Source organism: Babylonia areolata, chromosome 5, assembly GCF_041734735.1.
Source record: "Babylonia areolata isolate BAREFJ2019XMU chromosome 5, ASM4173473v1, whole genome shotgun sequence".
In the NCBI taxonomy this organism is placed as follows: Eukaryota; Metazoa; Mollusca; class Gastropoda; order Neogastropoda; family Buccinidae; genus Babylonia; species Babylonia areolata.
The window spans coordinates 43,058,854-43,075,586 of NC_134880.1; the positions used below are offsets into that span (position 1 = coordinate 43,058,854).

At 46.5% G+C, this 16,733-nt stretch overlaps 1 protein-coding gene across 4 annotated transcripts in view; it reads left to right on the top strand.

Moving 5' to 3' along the window:
• The window catches only part of LOC143282082 (tyrosine-protein kinase CSK-like), a 32,868-nt gene extending 17,322 nt beyond the window's left edge, over positions 1 to 15,546 (top strand). For all 4 annotated transcript variants that reach the window (XM_076587546.1, XM_076587545.1, XM_076587548.1 and 1 more), the window contains exons 6-12: positions 2,092 to 2,260; positions 5,573 to 5,675; positions 6,121 to 6,279; positions 7,752 to 7,851; positions 8,387 to 8,482; positions 9,261 to 9,347; positions 11,384 to 15,546. In XM_076587546.1, the coding sequence (XP_076443661.1) occupies positions 2,092 to 2,260; positions 5,573 to 5,675; positions 6,121 to 6,279; positions 7,752 to 7,851; positions 8,387 to 8,482; positions 9,261 to 9,347; positions 11,384 to 11,560 (891 nt within the window). In that variant the 3' untranslated portion in view covers positions 11,561 to 15,546. The remainder of the gene's footprint in view (positions 1 to 2,091; positions 2,261 to 5,572; positions 5,676 to 6,120; positions 6,280 to 7,751; positions 7,852 to 8,386; positions 8,483 to 9,260; positions 9,348 to 11,383) is intronic.
• The last annotated feature ends 1,187 nt before the right edge of the window (positions 15,547 to 16,733 follow it).

Genomic DNA, 16,733 nt, shown 5'->3' on the forward strand with positions numbered 1-16,733 from the left:
AATAGGGCATGGGTTACACACTTTGTGGCATGGTCTCTGTGATCATGACAGTAGGGCATGGGTTGCACACTTTGTGGCATGGTCTCTGTGATCATGACAATAGGGCATGGGTTGCACACTTGTAGTTGTAGTGGAATGGTCTTCGTGATGATGACAGTAGGGCATGGGTTAGGCCTTTGGTGTGGCATGGTCCTTGCCTCTGATCAGCAGTGATAAAAGGAACCTGGCCCACACTGCTTAGAGCAACCTTCAAAGATCAAAAACTCTTCATGCTGAATTTTGAAATTCAAAAAGCAAAACGCAAACTGGCTAAGCAAAACATGGAACATGATTCAGTTTTTACAGAAACAAAGGGAAGGGAAGATACATGCTTTTAATTTTTTCCAGAAACTCTGGAGTCGAATGAACATATGACTGACTTGATACTTTGTTACATTGCAAGAAGCTTGAGGTGGAGGGAAGTTGTGTCAGCAATGTTGTGTCACAATCTGGGTTCACCTTTTAATATTCTAAATTCACAGGTATTTTTCAGCAGCAACACCAGTTTGTTAAGTGAGTATACACTGCAGTTTGTCCTCAGAAGTGAATAATTTTGAGAGTCTTTGCTAGTTAATCTCAGGTACATGTATGGTAATCCCTGGAACTGGCTGAAGTTGTGGCACTGGTTTACCACTGTAGGACTTTAACTTTCAGGGTACTCTCATCTCTTTGGGGCAGGGGGGAAAGGCAGAAGAAGAGAAAATAATGATGCTGTTTGATATTTTGAAATGAAACCAAACAATATTACAGTGGACAAAAGTAGGTGCAGGTGAGCAACACTTCTTTCATAAAATGACTGTAAAGATTCTTCGTAATAAGAAATAGAAATTAAAAAAAAAAAAAAAGAAAAAAAAAAGAAAGGGGAAGGGTAGCTGATGTGTGTGCTTTTAGATATATATATATTTTTATTTTTTTAATATTTATAATTATTATTATTATTGACTCACTTGTGTAAACAAAGTGAGTCTATGTTTTAACCCGGTGTTCGGTTGTCTGTGTGTGTGTCTGTGTGTCCGTGGTAAACTTTAACATTTTCTCTGCAACTACTTTGTCAGTTGACACCAAATTTGGCATAAAAATAGGAAAAATTCAGTTCTTTCCAGTCATCTTGTTTAAAACAATATTGCACCTCTGGGATGGGCACAAAAAAATAAAGAACGAAGCCTAATTATATGCAAACTGCATTTACTGTTATATTTATATTTTTTGTATTCTCTAAACTTGGCACTTTGATCTGATATTCTGACCCAACAACTAGAGCAGTCATTATTATCATTTTTTGTTCAAACAGGAACTTCTTTTGCTAAGCATGGAAGTTTTATTTATTTTGCAAACGTTTTGGTGCAGATAGTAAAAAAGGGAAATTACTCTGTAATTAATGCTAGGGGAGTTAATTTGCTTTAAACTGATCTTTCTCATCTTAAACATTACATTTTGAAATTATACTCAATACATAAAAAGCTTGGATTTTTTTTAAAGTGTATCACAAGTGAGTCTTGAAGGCCTTGCCTCTCTTGTTTTTTTTATAGTAACCTAGGTTATAGAGAGTGCAGGGCATACAGCAAGTTGTAGTGACATATGCCCCCTCCCCACACACACACCCTCCCACACTCCCCCACTGCCCGGCAGACATGGAAGGGGAGTTCATGTTTTGTTAAGTTAGGTAAATATGGAGAGAGTGCAGTGTTTAAGCTGCTGATAGCTATGTCTCATGTGCAGTATTAATTTTAGGTGTGTGTGAGTGTAAAATTTATTGTTTAGTGTGTAACTTGCTCTCAGTTTGTGAATGTGTGAGTGACATTGTTTCCCTCAGATTCACTCTGCATTTTTCTTAATCATGTATTAAGTATGAATATAGAATATACATGTATATGCTTATGTGTCTCTCAAAACAATGGCCTATACATAAGTTGGCCAGTGTGCTTATATTTCCAATTTTGGGAAATGAAAATGAATGAATGAATGAATTCATTCTCCACACTTCTAACTGTGAGGGGCAGATAGGGAGGGTGAGTTAACGTTTTCACCTGACCATACACCTGTCTGTTCCAGCACTACCTGGCAGACGCGGATGGCCTGTGCACCCAGCTGACACGGCCGGTGACCAAGAAGGGGGGCAGCTTTGGCACGGTCAGCCTGCAGGAGTTCAAGTCTGGTGGCTGGGTCATCCCCAGACAGGACCTGGCAGTGGGGGAACCCATCGGCAAGGGGGACTTTGGGGGTGAGCGCTCTGGGACTGCAGGGGTGGCCTTGTGGTAGTCAGTCTGCCTAGGAAGCGAGAGAATGTGAGGGTGCAGGATCGAATCCCACACTTGCCAGTATTTTCTCCCCATCCACTACACCTCGAGTGGTGGCCTGGACACTACTCATTTGGATGGGTCGATGAACGGAGCTCCCATTTGTTGCATGCAGTTAGTGCATGTTAAAGAATCCAAGTTGACAGTAGAGTCAACCCTGGGAAAACTCTGTAGAAAAATCCACTTTGATAATAAAACAAATACACTTGTATGAAGGGAAAAAAAAGGTGTGCGCTCATTGTCTTTGATAGTAAAACAAATACACTTGTATGAAGGGGGAAAAGTTGTGCGCTCATTGTCTTTGATAGTAAAACAAAAATACACTTGTGTGAAGGGGAAAAAAGTTGTGCACTCACTGTAGTGCTCCCATGGGAGAGCAGCCCCAATTTCACATAGAGAAATCTGTTGCGGCAAAGAGTAAAAGAGTAATACAGTTCAGCACAATACAGCACAATAGAATGCAGAACAATAGAGTGCAAGACAATACACATTGGGGATTGGGGCCTCCTGTGATTGTTGGCTGCAACTTTAACATCTACTTGTTATGTATGAGTGGTCTTTTTTTTTTTCTTGCAAAGTTTTTATTCTTTTTCAGTCAATACAAACGAGTGGTGTTTTATATGCATGACCATTTTTACCCCACCATTGAGGCAGCCATACTCTGTTTTCACGAGTGTGCATGCTGCGTTTGTTTACGCTTCCATAACATACAGAAAACTGACATGGATCACGGGATATTTTTTCGTGCATATTATTTGCAGCATGTGCAGACACAGGAAGTAGGCTCAGACGTTAAAGCAGGTCTGCACATCTAATGACATGGGGGATGGGAATAATTTCTATCCTTCACCCACCAGTCTACACGACCAGGACTCGAACCCAGTATTCAAATGCATTAACCACTTAGTTGTTGTGCCCGTTGGGGCATGTTGAGGAAGGGGGTTGGGGAAGAATTTAGGATGTGTGAATTCAGGGGTTGCATTAAGTGGATACAGAAGGGTCCAAATGAAAGGGAACATAGAAGGAAAAGGGGAACAGGGAATGAAAAGGGGACATAGAAGGGGAACATTCCACAGGGAAGGGGAACATGGAAAGAAAAGGGGGCAGGGGAAGGGAAAGAGGGGAGAAAAGGGGGCAGTCAATAGGGAGCATGGAATAGGGTGGTGGGACAGGGAATGAAAAGGGAACAATGAATAGAGGACAGTGAAAAGGGGGGGTGGGACAGGGAAAGAAAAGAGACAGTGGAAAGGGGGGTGGGACAGGGAAAGAAAAGGGACAGTGAAAAGGGGGGGGGGCAGGGAAAGAAAGGGGACAGTGGAAAGGGGGTGGGGGACAGGGAAAGAAAGGGGACAGTGGAAAGGGGGGGACAGGGAAAGAAAGGGGACAGTGAAAAAGGGACAGGGAAAGAAAAGGGACAGTGAAAACGGGGGTGGGACTGGGAAAGAAAAGGGACAGTGGAAAGGGGACAGGGAAAGAAAAGGGACAGTGAAAAGGGGGGTGGGACAGGGAAAGAAAGGGGACAGTGAAAAGGGGGGTGGGACAGGGAAAGAAAAGGGACAGTGAAAAGAAAAGGGACAGTGAAAAGAAAAGGGACAGTGAAAAGGGGGGTGGGACAGGGAAAGAAAGGGGACAGTGAAAAGGGGGGTGGGACAGGGGAAAGAAAAGGGACAGTGAAAAGGGGGGGGGGACAGGGAAATAAAAGGGACAATGAAAAGGGGGGTGGGACAGGGAAAGAAAAGGGACAGTGAAAAGGGGGGTGGGACAGGGAAAGAAAGGGGACAGTGAAAAGGGGGGTGGGACAGGGAAAGAAAAGGGACAGTGAAAAGGGGGGTGGGACAGGGGAAAGAAAGGGGACAGTGAAAAGGGGGGGGGGACAGGGAAAGAAAAGGGACAGTGAAAAGGGGGGGGGGCAGGGAAAGAAAAGGGACAGTGAAAAGGGGGGGTGGGACAGGGAAAGAAAAGGGGACAGTGAAAAGGGTGGGACAGGGAAAGAAAAGGGACAGTGAAAACGGAGTTGGGACAGGGAAAGAAAAGGGACAGTGAAAAGGGGGGTGGGACAGGGAAAGAAAAGGGACAGTGAAAAGGGGGGTGGGACAGAGAAAGAAAAGGGACAGTGAAAAGGGTGGGACAGGGAAAGAAAAGGGACAGTGAAAAGGGGTGGGGGACAGGGAAAGAAAGGGGACAGTGAAAAGGGGGGGGGACAGGGAAAGAAAAGGGACAGTGAAAACGGGGGTGGGACTGGGAAAGGAAAGGGACAGTGAAAAGGGGACAGGGAAAGAAAAGGGACAGTGAAAAGAAAAGGGACAGTGAAAAGGGGGGTGGGAAGGGAAAGAAAAGGGACAGTGAAAAGGGGGGGGGGGTGGGACAGGGAAAGAAAAGGGACAGTGAAATGGGGGGTGGGACAGTGAAAAGAAAAGGGACAGTGAAAACGGGGGTGGGACTGGGAAAGGAAAGGGACAGTGAAAAGGGGACAGGGAAAGAAAAGGGACAGTGAAAAGAAAAGGGACAGTGAAAAGGGGGGTGGGAAGGGAAAGAAAAGGGACAGTGAAATGGGGGGTGGGACAGGGAAAGAAAAGGGACAGTGAAGAAAAGGGATCAGTGAATAGGGGACAGTTTGGGGGGGGGGGGGGCTGAGACAGGGAAAGAAAGGGGACAGTGTATAGGGGGGGGTGGGACAGAGAGAAAGAAAGGGGACAGTGAGTAGGGGGCAGTGTAATGGGGGGGTGTGGGGGTGGACAGGGAAAGAAAGGGGACGGTGTATAGGGGGGTGGGACAGAGAAAGAAAGGGGACAGTGAGTATGGGGGGGTGGGACAGAGAAAGAAAGGGGACAGTGAGTATGGGGCAGTGTATGGGTGGGGTGGGGGGGGGACAGGGAAAGAAAGCGGACAGTGAAAAGGGGGGTGGGACATGGAAAGAAAAGGGGACAGTGAGTAGGGGACAGGGAAAGAAAGGGGACAGTGAATAGGGGACAAAGGGCACACAGGAGTCAGGAGATAGTGAAGAGTGGGGGTCAGCTTGTATATGAATGAACAAATACTTAAATAAGTAGATAAATGAATAAAGAAATTTGTTGCAATATCAGTATATGTGTATTGCATCTTTTGGGAATGCCATCAGTGTCTTTGAGATGTGCAGAAAGCAGTGTACAAAGGACAGCCAGTCACTGTCATTTATGTAATGAAATGTACAGTGGATGTTGTGAGAATGTCACCAGTGATGTGTGATTGACTTTCAGATGTGTACAAAGGAATGTACAAAGGACAGCCGGTGGCCATCAAACAGTTGAAAGACAAAGACAGGGGAGAGCAGTCCTTTCTGCAAGAGGCTTCTGTCATGACGTAGGTGTTCACACTCTCTGCACATGTTTGTGGTTTCATTTGTGCTTCAGTTATATGTCTCTTCAAAGGATGTGCAAAGGATATGTGTGTATGTGTATGTTTGCATGCGAGCAAAAACAAGTATATCCTTTGTTTGGGTTCTTTTACCCAGTTGCTCCGTACATCAGTTTGTTTTATTTCATTAAGTACAAAGTGTAGGGGGACACAAACCCAGGCCCCAGTGTTTTGTGTGTGACCATGGAGTGGTGGTAGCCTTGTGGCCTGCACATCTAGTCAGCAAGGAAGAGGTCCCAGCTTTGGTACAGGCAAGGACCAGCGCTGTGTTGCAATGGGTAACACAGTTTTACTCTGAGTTGTATTGCACTGATTGATATTTACCTTTTCTCTGCAGTATGTTGCTCTGTAAAACCAGTTTCAGTTTAATGATTGTATGTGTGGGGGTCAGGTCACTACGTCATGACAACCTGGTGCGTCTGATCGGCGTGGTGTTGGGGGAGACCATCTTCCTGGTGACAGAGTTCATGGGCAAGGGCAACCTGGTGGAGTACCTGCGCTCCCGGGGCCGTAGTGTCATCACCAAGAGAGACCAGATCAACTTTGCCACGTTAGTGTCCTCTGTGTGTGTGTGTGTGTGTGTGTGTGTGGAGTGGAGGTGTAGTGTCATCACCAAGAGAGACCAGATCAACTTTGCCACATTAGTGTCCTCTGTGTGTGTGTGTGTGTGTGTGTGTGTGTGTGGAGTGGAGGTGTAGTGTCATCACCAAGAGAGACCTGATCAACTTTATCACATTGGTGTCCTCTGTGTGTGTGTGTGTGTGTGTGTGTGTGGAAGGGAGGCATAGTGTCATCACCAAGAGAGACCAGATCAACTTTGCCACATTAGTGTCCTCTGTGTGTGTGTGTGTGTGTGTGTGTGGAGTGGAGGTGTAGTGTCATCACCAAGAGAGACCTGATCAACTTTATCACATTGCTGTCCTCTGTGTGTGTGAGTGAGTGAGTGTGTGTGTGTGTGTGTGTGTGTGTGTGTGTGTGTGTGGAAGGGAGGTGTAGTGTCATCATCAAGAGAGACCAGATCAACTTTGCCATGTAAATGTCCGGTGTGTGTGGGTGTGTTTGGAAGGGAGGCGTAGTGTCATCACCAAGAGAGACCGGATCAGTGTTGCTACGTTAGTGTCCTCAGTGTGTGTGACTGTGTGTTTGTGTGTTGAGGGAGAGTGTAGTGCCATCACCAAGAGAGACCAGATCAACTTGGCAACGTTAGTGTCCTCTGTGCGTGTGTGTGTGTGTGCGGAGGAGGGGCTGGGGTGTAGTGTCATCACCAAGCGAGACCAGATCACTCTTGCCGCGGTATCCTGTGTGTGTGTGTGTGTGTGAGAGGCTTCAGTCACACACACACACACACACTTTCTCTCTCTCTCTCACTCACATACATGTATTGTTGTGATAAAAAGAAGGTGCAGAGAGCAGGGTGTGTAGTGACTGTGTGTCATGAAAGGGTCACATGTGTAGTGACTGTAGTGACTGGAATACGTGTGTAGTGATTGTGTATGTTAGATGTGGTGATAGGGACACATATGTGTAGTGACTGTGTGTGTTGGATGTGGTAACAGGAATATGTGTAGTGACTGTGTGTTGTATGTGGGGACAGGAATACGTGTGTCGTGATTGTGTGTGTTGGATGTGGTGACAGGGACACATGTGTAGTGACTGTAGTGACAGGAACGTGTGTGTTGTGAATGTGTGTGTTGGATGTGGTGACAGGGACACATGTGTAGTGGCTGTAGTGACAGGAACATGTGTGTTGTGATTGTGTGTTGGATGTGGTAACAGGAACATGTGTGTAATGACTGTGTGTTGGATGTAAGGACAGGGACACATGCATAGTAACTGTGTGTTGGATGTGGTGACAGAGACACGTGTAGTAACTGTGTGTTGGATGTGGTGACAGGGACACATGTATAGTAACTGTGTGTTGGATGTGGGGAAAGGGACACGTGTATAGTAACTGTGTGTGGTGACAGGGACATATGTATAGGGGGACAGGGACACATCTATAATAACTGTATGTGGGGACAGGGACACGTGTGCGGCGATGGAATACCTGGAGAGTAAGAACCTTGTGCACAGAGATCTGGCTGCCCGCAACGTTCTGGTGCACGACGATGGCAAGGCCAAGGTCACTGACTTCCTTTCCCTCTTTTATGATAATGATAATAATCATGTATTAATGATAATGATAATACTTTAATAGTAATGAAAATAATAATAACAAGAATAATAATAATGATAATGATAATAATAATGATGAAAGAAAATGCAGGTATATAATGCTTACTTTGTGGCTCAAAGTACATTAAACAATGTATGTGGCAGTGAATAAGTTACAGAAATATAAAAAAAAAGATGATACAAACTTGATGAAAATATTATTTTAAAACAGTGCTCACAACACACTCCTCTCTCTCCTCACCCTTTTCACACACTGACGCATGCCCACCAGCTGCAACATATCTTTGCAGAAACGTATCTTTTGTTTTCTGCCACACTGTTGTTGGCGTTTCAGTGGCATGACCATGTACCCACATGCTGATCATACTGAGCACACAGCCTCACTCAGCCGGTAGTGTGCATGCCAGTGTGTGTGTGTGTGTGTGTGTGCGCACGCGTGCGCTCAGTGAGCAGGTGTCATAGTGTGGTGCTGTGTTGTGCAGGTGTCGGACTTTGGCCTGGCCAAGTTTGGTGACTTCAGTCTGACCGGCACCAAGTTCCCCATCAAGTGGACCGCTCCTGAGGCCTTGAGAGAGAATGTGAGACTGGAACCTGGTGTGGGGTGGGGGTAGGTAGGGTACAGAGTGGTGTGGGATGGGGTGGGGGATAGGTAGGGTGCAGGGTGGTGTGGGGTGGGGGTAGATAGGGTGCATGGTGGTGTGGGATGGGGGGGGTAGATAGGGTGCAGAAAGGAGTGGAGGGGTAGATAGGGTGCAGGTTCGGGTAGGGTGGAGTGGAGGGGTAGATAGGGTGCAGGGTGGTGTGGCATGAGTGGAGGGGTAGATAGGGTGCAGGGTGGTGTGGGATGGAGTGGAGGGGTAGATAGGGTGCAGGGTGGTGTGGAATGGAGTGGAGGGGTAGATAGGGTGCAGGGTGGTGTGGGATGGAGTGGAGGGGTAGATAGGGTGCAGGGTGGTGTGGTATGGAGTGGAGGGGTAGATAGGGTGCAGGGTGGTGTGGGATGGAGTGGAGGGGTAGATAGGGTGCAGGGTGGTGTGGGATGGGGGGGAGGGGTAGATAGGGTGCAGGGTGGTGTGGGATGGAGTGGAGGGGTAGATAGAGTGCAGGGTGGTGTGGGATGGGGGGACGGGTAGATAGGGTGTAGGGTGGTTTGGATGGTCATTGAGCTGCACTCGCATAGAGAGAGCTGTGCTGTACAAAAGGGGACAGTGTGGCAAAGTGATCCATACTGTTGTTGTGTGTGAGTGTGTTGGGGGAGGGGGGGTGGATGTGTGGAGCAGCATGGCATGATCAGTGTGGTGTGAACTGATACAGTGCAGAAAGCATCTGATGGCTAATACTAGCTGTCTTTTTCAGAAATTCACCAGCAAGTCAGACATGTGGAGTTTTGGAATCTTGTTATGGGAAATCTACTCCTTCGGGCGGGTGCCCTACCCTAGGATTGTGAGTATCCTGTTAGATGCGTGTGGAGTAATAAAGTGCACGTTTCCCTCTGTCAGTGTTGTGTGAGTTGTTGTCAGTATGGTTTGTGAGATGTGATGATGATGGCTATATGTGTGTGACAGCTCCTGACAGATGTGATGATGATGGTTATATGTGTGTGACAGCCCCTGACGGATGTGATGATGGCTATATGTGTGTGACAGCCCCTGATGGATGTGATGATGGCTATATGTGTGTGACAGCCCCTGACGGATGTGATGATGATGGCTATATGTGTGTGACAGCCCCTGACGGATGTGATGATGGCTATATGTGTGTGACAGCCCCTGACGGATGTGATGATGATGGCTATATGTGTGTGACAGCCCCTGACGGATGTGATGATGGCTATATGTGTGTGACAGCCCCTGACGGATGTGATGATGGCTATATGTGTGTGACAGCCCCTGACAGATGTTATGATGGCTATATGTGTGTGACAGCCCCTGACAGATGTGATGATGATGGCTATATGTGTGTGACAGCCCCTGACGGATGTGATGATGATGGCTATATGTGTGTGACAGCCCCTGACGGATGTGATGATGGCTATATGTGTGTGACAGCCCCTGACAGATGTGATGATGATGGCTATATGTGTGTGACAGCCCCTGACGGATGTGATGATGGCTATATGTGTGTGACAGCCCCTGACGGATGTGATGATGGCTATATGTGTGTGACAGCCCCTGACAGATGTGATGATGATGATGGCTATATGTGTGTGACAGCCCCTGACGGATGTGATGATGGCTATATGTGTGTGACAGCCCCTGACGGATGTGATGATGATGGCTATATGTGTGTGACAGCCCCTGACAGATGTTATGATGGCTATATGTGTGTGACAGCCCCTGACGGATGTGATGATGGCTATATGTGTGTGACAGCCCCTGACGGATGTGATGATGGCTATATGTGTGTGACAGCCCCTAATGGATGTGGTGATGGCTATATGTGTGTGACAGCCCCTAATGGATGTGGTGATGGCTATATGTGTGTGACAGCCCCTGACAGATGTGATGATGATGGCTATATGTGTGTGACAGCCCCTAACGGATGTGGTGATGGCTATATGTGTGTGACAGCCCCTGACGGATGTGATGATGGCTATATGTGTGTGACAGCCCCTGACGGATGTGATGATGGCTATATGTGTGTGACAGCCCCTGACGGATGTGGTGATGCATGTGTGTGTGTGACAGCCCCTAATGGATGTGGTGATGGCTATATGTGTGTGACAGCCCCTGACAGATGTGATGATGGCTATATGTGTGTGACAGCCCCTAACGGATGTGGTGATGGCTATATGTGTGTGACAGCCCCTAACGGATGTGGTGATGGCTATATGTGTGTGACAGCCCCTAACGGATGTGGTGATGGCTATATGTGTGTGACAGCCCCTAACGGATGTGGTGATGGCTATATGTGTGTGACAGCCCCTGACGGATGTGATGATGGCTATATATGTGTGACAGCCCCTGACAGATGTGATGATGATGGCTATATGTGTGTGACAGCCCCTGACGGATGTGATGATGGCTATATGTGTGTGACAGCCCCTGACGGATGTGATGATGGCTATATATGTGTGACAGCCCCTGACGGATGTGATGATGGCTATATATGTGTGACAGCCCCTGACGGATGTGATGATGGCTATATGTGTGTGAAAGCCCCTGACGGATGTGATGATGGTTATATGTGTGTGACAGCCCCTGACGGATGTGATGATGGTTATATGTGTGTGACAGCCCCTGACAGATGTGATGATGGCTATATGTGTGTGACAGCCCCTGACAGATGTGATGATGATGGCTATATGTGTGTGACAGCCCCTGACGGGTGTGATGATGATGGCTATATGTGTGTGACAGCCCCTAATGGATGTGGTGATGGCTATATGTGTGTGACAGCCCCTGACAGATGTGATGATGATGGCTATATGTGTGTGACAGCCCCTGACGGATGTGATGATGGCTATATGTGTGTGACAGCCCCTGACGGATGTGGTGATGCATGTGGAGCGTGGGTACCGCATGGAGTCGCCGGAGGGCTGTCCCCCGGAGATCTACACCATCATGAAGCAGTCGTGGGAGCTGAAGCCTGAGGCCCGCCCCACCTTCAAGTCTGTGCTGGCCCGACTCAACAACCAACGGGCCGTCACTGTCTAGCCTTCCTCCCCCCTCCCCCCAAACCTCCCTTCACCTACTGCCTTGACGCCATGTCTGTGGTGCAGCCCTCTTCCACTCCTCCATCCCCCACAGTGCGGGAGGGAGTGATGTCCCCTGTGTACAGCCATCTCTTCATTGTCCGCCTTGGTTTGTCTTCGTTGGACACATAGATTGACTGAACTCTGTGTGTGTGTGTTTCTTTGATTGACTGAGGTCTGTGTGTGTGTGTGTGTGTGTTTCTTTGTTGGACAAATGGATTGATTGACTGAGCTGTTTGTGTGTGTGTGTGTGTGTGTGTCTGTTTGTCTGTCTGTCTTCATTGGACAGATGGATTTATTGACTGAGGTCTGTGTGTGTTTTTGTGTTTTTTTTCATTGAACACATGGATTGACTGAGTTGTGCATGTGTGTGTGTCTTTGTTAGACACATGGATTGACTTAGGGTCTGTGTGTGCATTTCTTCGTTGGACACATGGATTGACTGAGTTGCCTGCCTCCACGATCATCGCCAGCAGTCATTCATCCAGAACTGAAGTCTGCTGCTGTGTTTATACTCACAGTCTTGTATTCTTCTTCATCAGAGAGTGGACTGTATTGTCATTGGGGTTTTGTATGTGTGTATTCATTACTGATGAGTGTACGAACAGTCATGCAGCTGTCGTTTGTGTATCACTGCTAACCGTGTCATCAGTTAAAAGTGGTGTGACTGTAAGTGCACTGTACGCAGTCGTGATGCAAGAGACTGTGATGAGCGTCATTATCAGGCCGTGCTTTCTTCATCAGAGCGGAATGTGGAAAGAGACTTGCAGTGGCAATGTGTGTGAGTGTGTGATTTGCTGACGCCTATACACTGATTATTATATCATCACCTACTTCTGCACTGTGTGAGATGGGACTGAATGATGCATGGTTTGTGCAGCAGTGGTGTGTACACAGATGTCTGCCAGTGTCATCCTGTCTGGTGTCTTTTTTCATCATCAGAATGATGACAAAGTTAGCAGCATAGCAGTCAAGTTGCCTCCTGTCTGATAAGTGTGGATGGGGGTGGAGGGTGAGTTATAGGTGTGAAGGTTTGACAGACTGAACTGTTCTGTTCTGTCTTACCCCCCTTGCCCTCCTTGTGCTGTTTATTGTCTGTTGACATCAGTTACGGGGCAAGTTCTGGACTGGTGGTAAACCCACCCCATTTTTCAGTTTGTGTGTGGGCACACGTAATGTGAAGAGAGAGTGTGTGTGTGTGCACAGGCCTCTGTGTTATGTGTGTGCATGCATGCGTTTTTAATGTGAAGAGCGTGTGAGAGAATTCATGATTTTTTGTGTGTGTGTGTGTGTGTGTGTGTGTGTGTGTGTGAATTTATTCAAAGCCTGTGTTTGTAGGACTGTACTATGGACACCAAACTGTAAAAAAAAATTCGGTTTTTTTTTTTGTTTGTTTGTTTTTATTTTGGTGCGAACTGTGGGTTCTGGTAAGTTTTTTCTGCTACCATACTCTTCACACCAGCTTCTTGAAAGGGAAGGTTGTGAATGCAACCCTTAAATAGGTCTCCACCCACACTTCACTTCTGAATGAATGGCAGCCCATGTGTTGAGTACATGCTTGTCTGGTATTCATTTACACAAGTGACAGTAATTTTTTTTTCAGGATGTGTGTGTGTCAGTATATAAGTGTGAGCTTGCACATGTTTGTGTATGCAGGTGTGTGTTGATGATTTAATGTTGATATAATTACATAATCAATACAGGTGTGATGTCTGTAAAGAATGAAACAATGTTATGAAGTCCAATGATTCATTTCAGAAGCAGGTGTGCTAACTTGTCCAGTAGGGTGGTAGAGAAAGCTGTGATGATTGTGGAACACAGCACAGAAGCCTAGTTTGCCTTGTCACTGGCATTGTAAGGTTGGTGAGAAATTAGTTTGGTAATGATTTTTCAACTTGTGTGGTTTATAAGCAATTGCAAGTTTGGTGGTGTTGCTTCGCTGTGTATAAATGTGTGCTTGTGAGGGTTACATGTTTGGGGACATTGCTTAACTTTGTGTGGTACATGAGATTGACCAGTAAAGTAGTCTGGTTGTGTGTTAAATCTGAGTTGTGTGTGGCCCACTCTCATGGCATCAGTGAGTTTGATCTATGAATGTTTGGTGGCATTTATTATGACTGTGCCTAAGTGTTGAGGAGTTTTTAAGTCTGATGGTGTTGTTGGTGATCAGGAGTTGTTCTTCAGATCTCCTGAAGAGGTCTGTTGATTGATGCTGATTTTCATTTTGTTTTAAAACTGTTTGCTTTCAGCATGGCAAATCAAGCTTTCATATCTACACAGGTGTTTGTTAAGAGGCAGTAGGAATGTTGTGGTTTTTACTTTGTTGGAGTGGGGGAAGGTGTGTAATTTTCCTGTCTGTCAGTTGTAGATTTGTGTTTGGGGGCCTGTGTGTGTGTGTGTGTGTGTGTGTGTGTGTGTGTGTGTGTGTATGTGAAGGATTCAGGTGGTTTGTGGTAACCAACATACTGTTGTCAGCACTGGCGCCAAAGGGACAGAATTACCAAGGTTTTCTTAACATGACACAGTTATGGGGCTTACAGCATCTCTGTTGGTTAGTTGGCTAAGACACAGAGGAGGAAAACTACAAAAAAAAACCCATTGTTGGGATCTGTATTACAAGGTTTGAATGCCCAGTCAGAACAAAGTCAGTGTGACAAAGATAAGATACATTAAAGAAAGGCTAGGTACTTTTTTGCTGTTGTCTTTCTCAGTGAGATGACATGACGCTGATGCTGTCAGTTGTCATGTGATATGTATTGAAGAACAAGGAAGGTGTCTCCTGTCGTCTCAAACAAAGTACTGTGGATAAAACATGTCCTGTTGTGGCTTTCACTGTATCTTGTAAATTTGTGTGACTTCTTCAGTTTGTGAATAGAGTGAAAAGTTTGGGTCTGAGCTGCCATCTTGACCGCAGCGCCACTCTTTTTCTGTCTGCAAACTGTGTATTTTTCTAGATATCAGAGTGGCTTTTGTGACTGGATTTTTGCCAGGGACAACCCCTTGCCCTTTGTTGCCATTGTTTTTTTTTTTACATGAGCTAAGTGCATGCTGCACATGGGACCTCGGTTTATCATCTCATCAGAAAGACTAGCACCCAGACCACCAGTCAAGGTATTGTGGAGTGGATAGAAACAATGCTGGTGGGTGCAGGACTTGAACCTGTGAACACTCACTTCCCAATCAGGCTAGGCAACTGCTCCACCCTGTTTCCTTTAGTCTGATGTGATTTGTGCGCAGCGGTGAGGGAAAGGAACCTCTGTTCCTGTTCTTCCCAATCCCTGTCAGCACAGCATGGGCCTTCTGTCCTCCAGGGGGGGTGTCAGTGTTTGCAGTGTGTGAGTGTTAGTGAAGTGTGTGTGTGTGGTGTGTGTGTGGATTATACATGTATGGTGTGTGTGAATGTTTGCAGTGTGCGAGTGCTAGTGAAGTGTGTGTGTGTGGAGCATACATGTGTGGTGTGTGGGGATTGTTTGTGAGGTATACATGTGAAACGATGATATGTGCAGATGGCCACCATGATAGTTTTGAGATAGCGTTCAGGTTTTCCCATGAAAATGGAGTCAGTGGTAGAAGCCCATCTGTGGCTAAACATAATCTTCAGCTGTTTGTCTTACCATTGTGTGTATAACCTGCACTCTGTGATCTTCGCCCTTCCTGTCACCTTCCTGTTCAGCCATGTGACCACAGCTTGTCCTGATCGCTTGCAAATGACCTGTTCAGTTTGGATCGCACCGTTCTGCTGTCTGTTCATGCCACGTCACCAGAGAGGGTGTGGAATACTGTCTGGGTGGTGTCTGTTCATGCCATGTCACCAGAGAGGGTGTGGAATACTGTCTGGGTGGTGTGTAGTCAGAACTGTGGGAGTTGTCACTTGAACCTTCTTTTTGGATTGACTTCAAGCCAGCTTGATGCTTTGGTTCACGTTTATGGTGAGCTGTTAGTGTGTTAGTCCTGCTTGCAGCAAAGGAGTGAGTGGTCTGTGACTGGTCATCAGTACTTCAGTCCTGCTCCCTCACCCCCCCCACTCCCACCCTCTTCATCCCCTCCTCCTCTACTGTTGTTCAAAACACTTCACAGTACAATCACTTTGGAAACTTTTCTAACTGATGTGTCACACCACATGGTTGTCACAAAGTCAGGGTTGTTCAGAATGTTTGTGTGTTTAGTGTATGAATGAATATGCACTGTTCAACTGAAATAGATTTTGTGTCCGTATATTTAGTATATCAGTGAGTATCCACTGCTCATCTGATTTGGTTTTGTGTTAGTGTGTGTCCTTTTGAACCAATATGGAGAAAAAGCACTTCCACTATTACAGTTCATATTCAGATATCAACTTTTTTTTCAGAGTGGTTATGAGAATGTGAATCTCCTCATTGCTGTTTATTTCCACCATGATGGGAACATGTCAACAACCAGTCACTCACTCATGTCATGACCCATGGGGCCAGGAGACCGTGACTGGACATGGGAAGGTTGTGTTCACTGGCATTTGGCTCATTGTCATCAGAGCAGAGAGCTAGATTCAGTGCTTCCTCATTCACTTTCCTCCTTCCTTTTTCTTTGTTTTTTTTTAAAATAACTTTTATAAGTGTTTAACAATGTTTTCTGCTGCCCCACCATCTGCCCTGTTTCATCGGCATTACGTCCACACCACCCATTCTTCATTCCGCCCCCCCTCCTCCCCTCCCCCACACACAGTTATGCACTAATCTGCCGATGTACACAGGAAGCTAACACTGTTAGGTCACTCGAAAGCCTCATACAAGAGGAGACTCTGCACTGCTACTGAGTCACTTTGGTGGTGTAGAGCAGTGCCTGTTGCCTGCCTTTAAACCTGATGACCCCCACCCACCCCATCCCCCTCTGCCCCTTCTTCCCTCCCTTATTATCCATTTAAGGGTCCTGAAGGTAGTATTTTCTGAACTCTTAAATTAGAAGCAGCACTGTATGTACATGTGTGTTTAGGGCAACCAGGGTGTGGTCCAGTAAGGAGAGGGGAGGTGCAGGAAGGGCAGGTGGGTACAAACCACCCTCTGCATTGGGACAGTTACCCTGGGTACATCTTTACAGGGACAGTTACCCTAGGGACAGTTACCCTAGGTACGTCTTCACAGGGACACTCACCCTAGGGA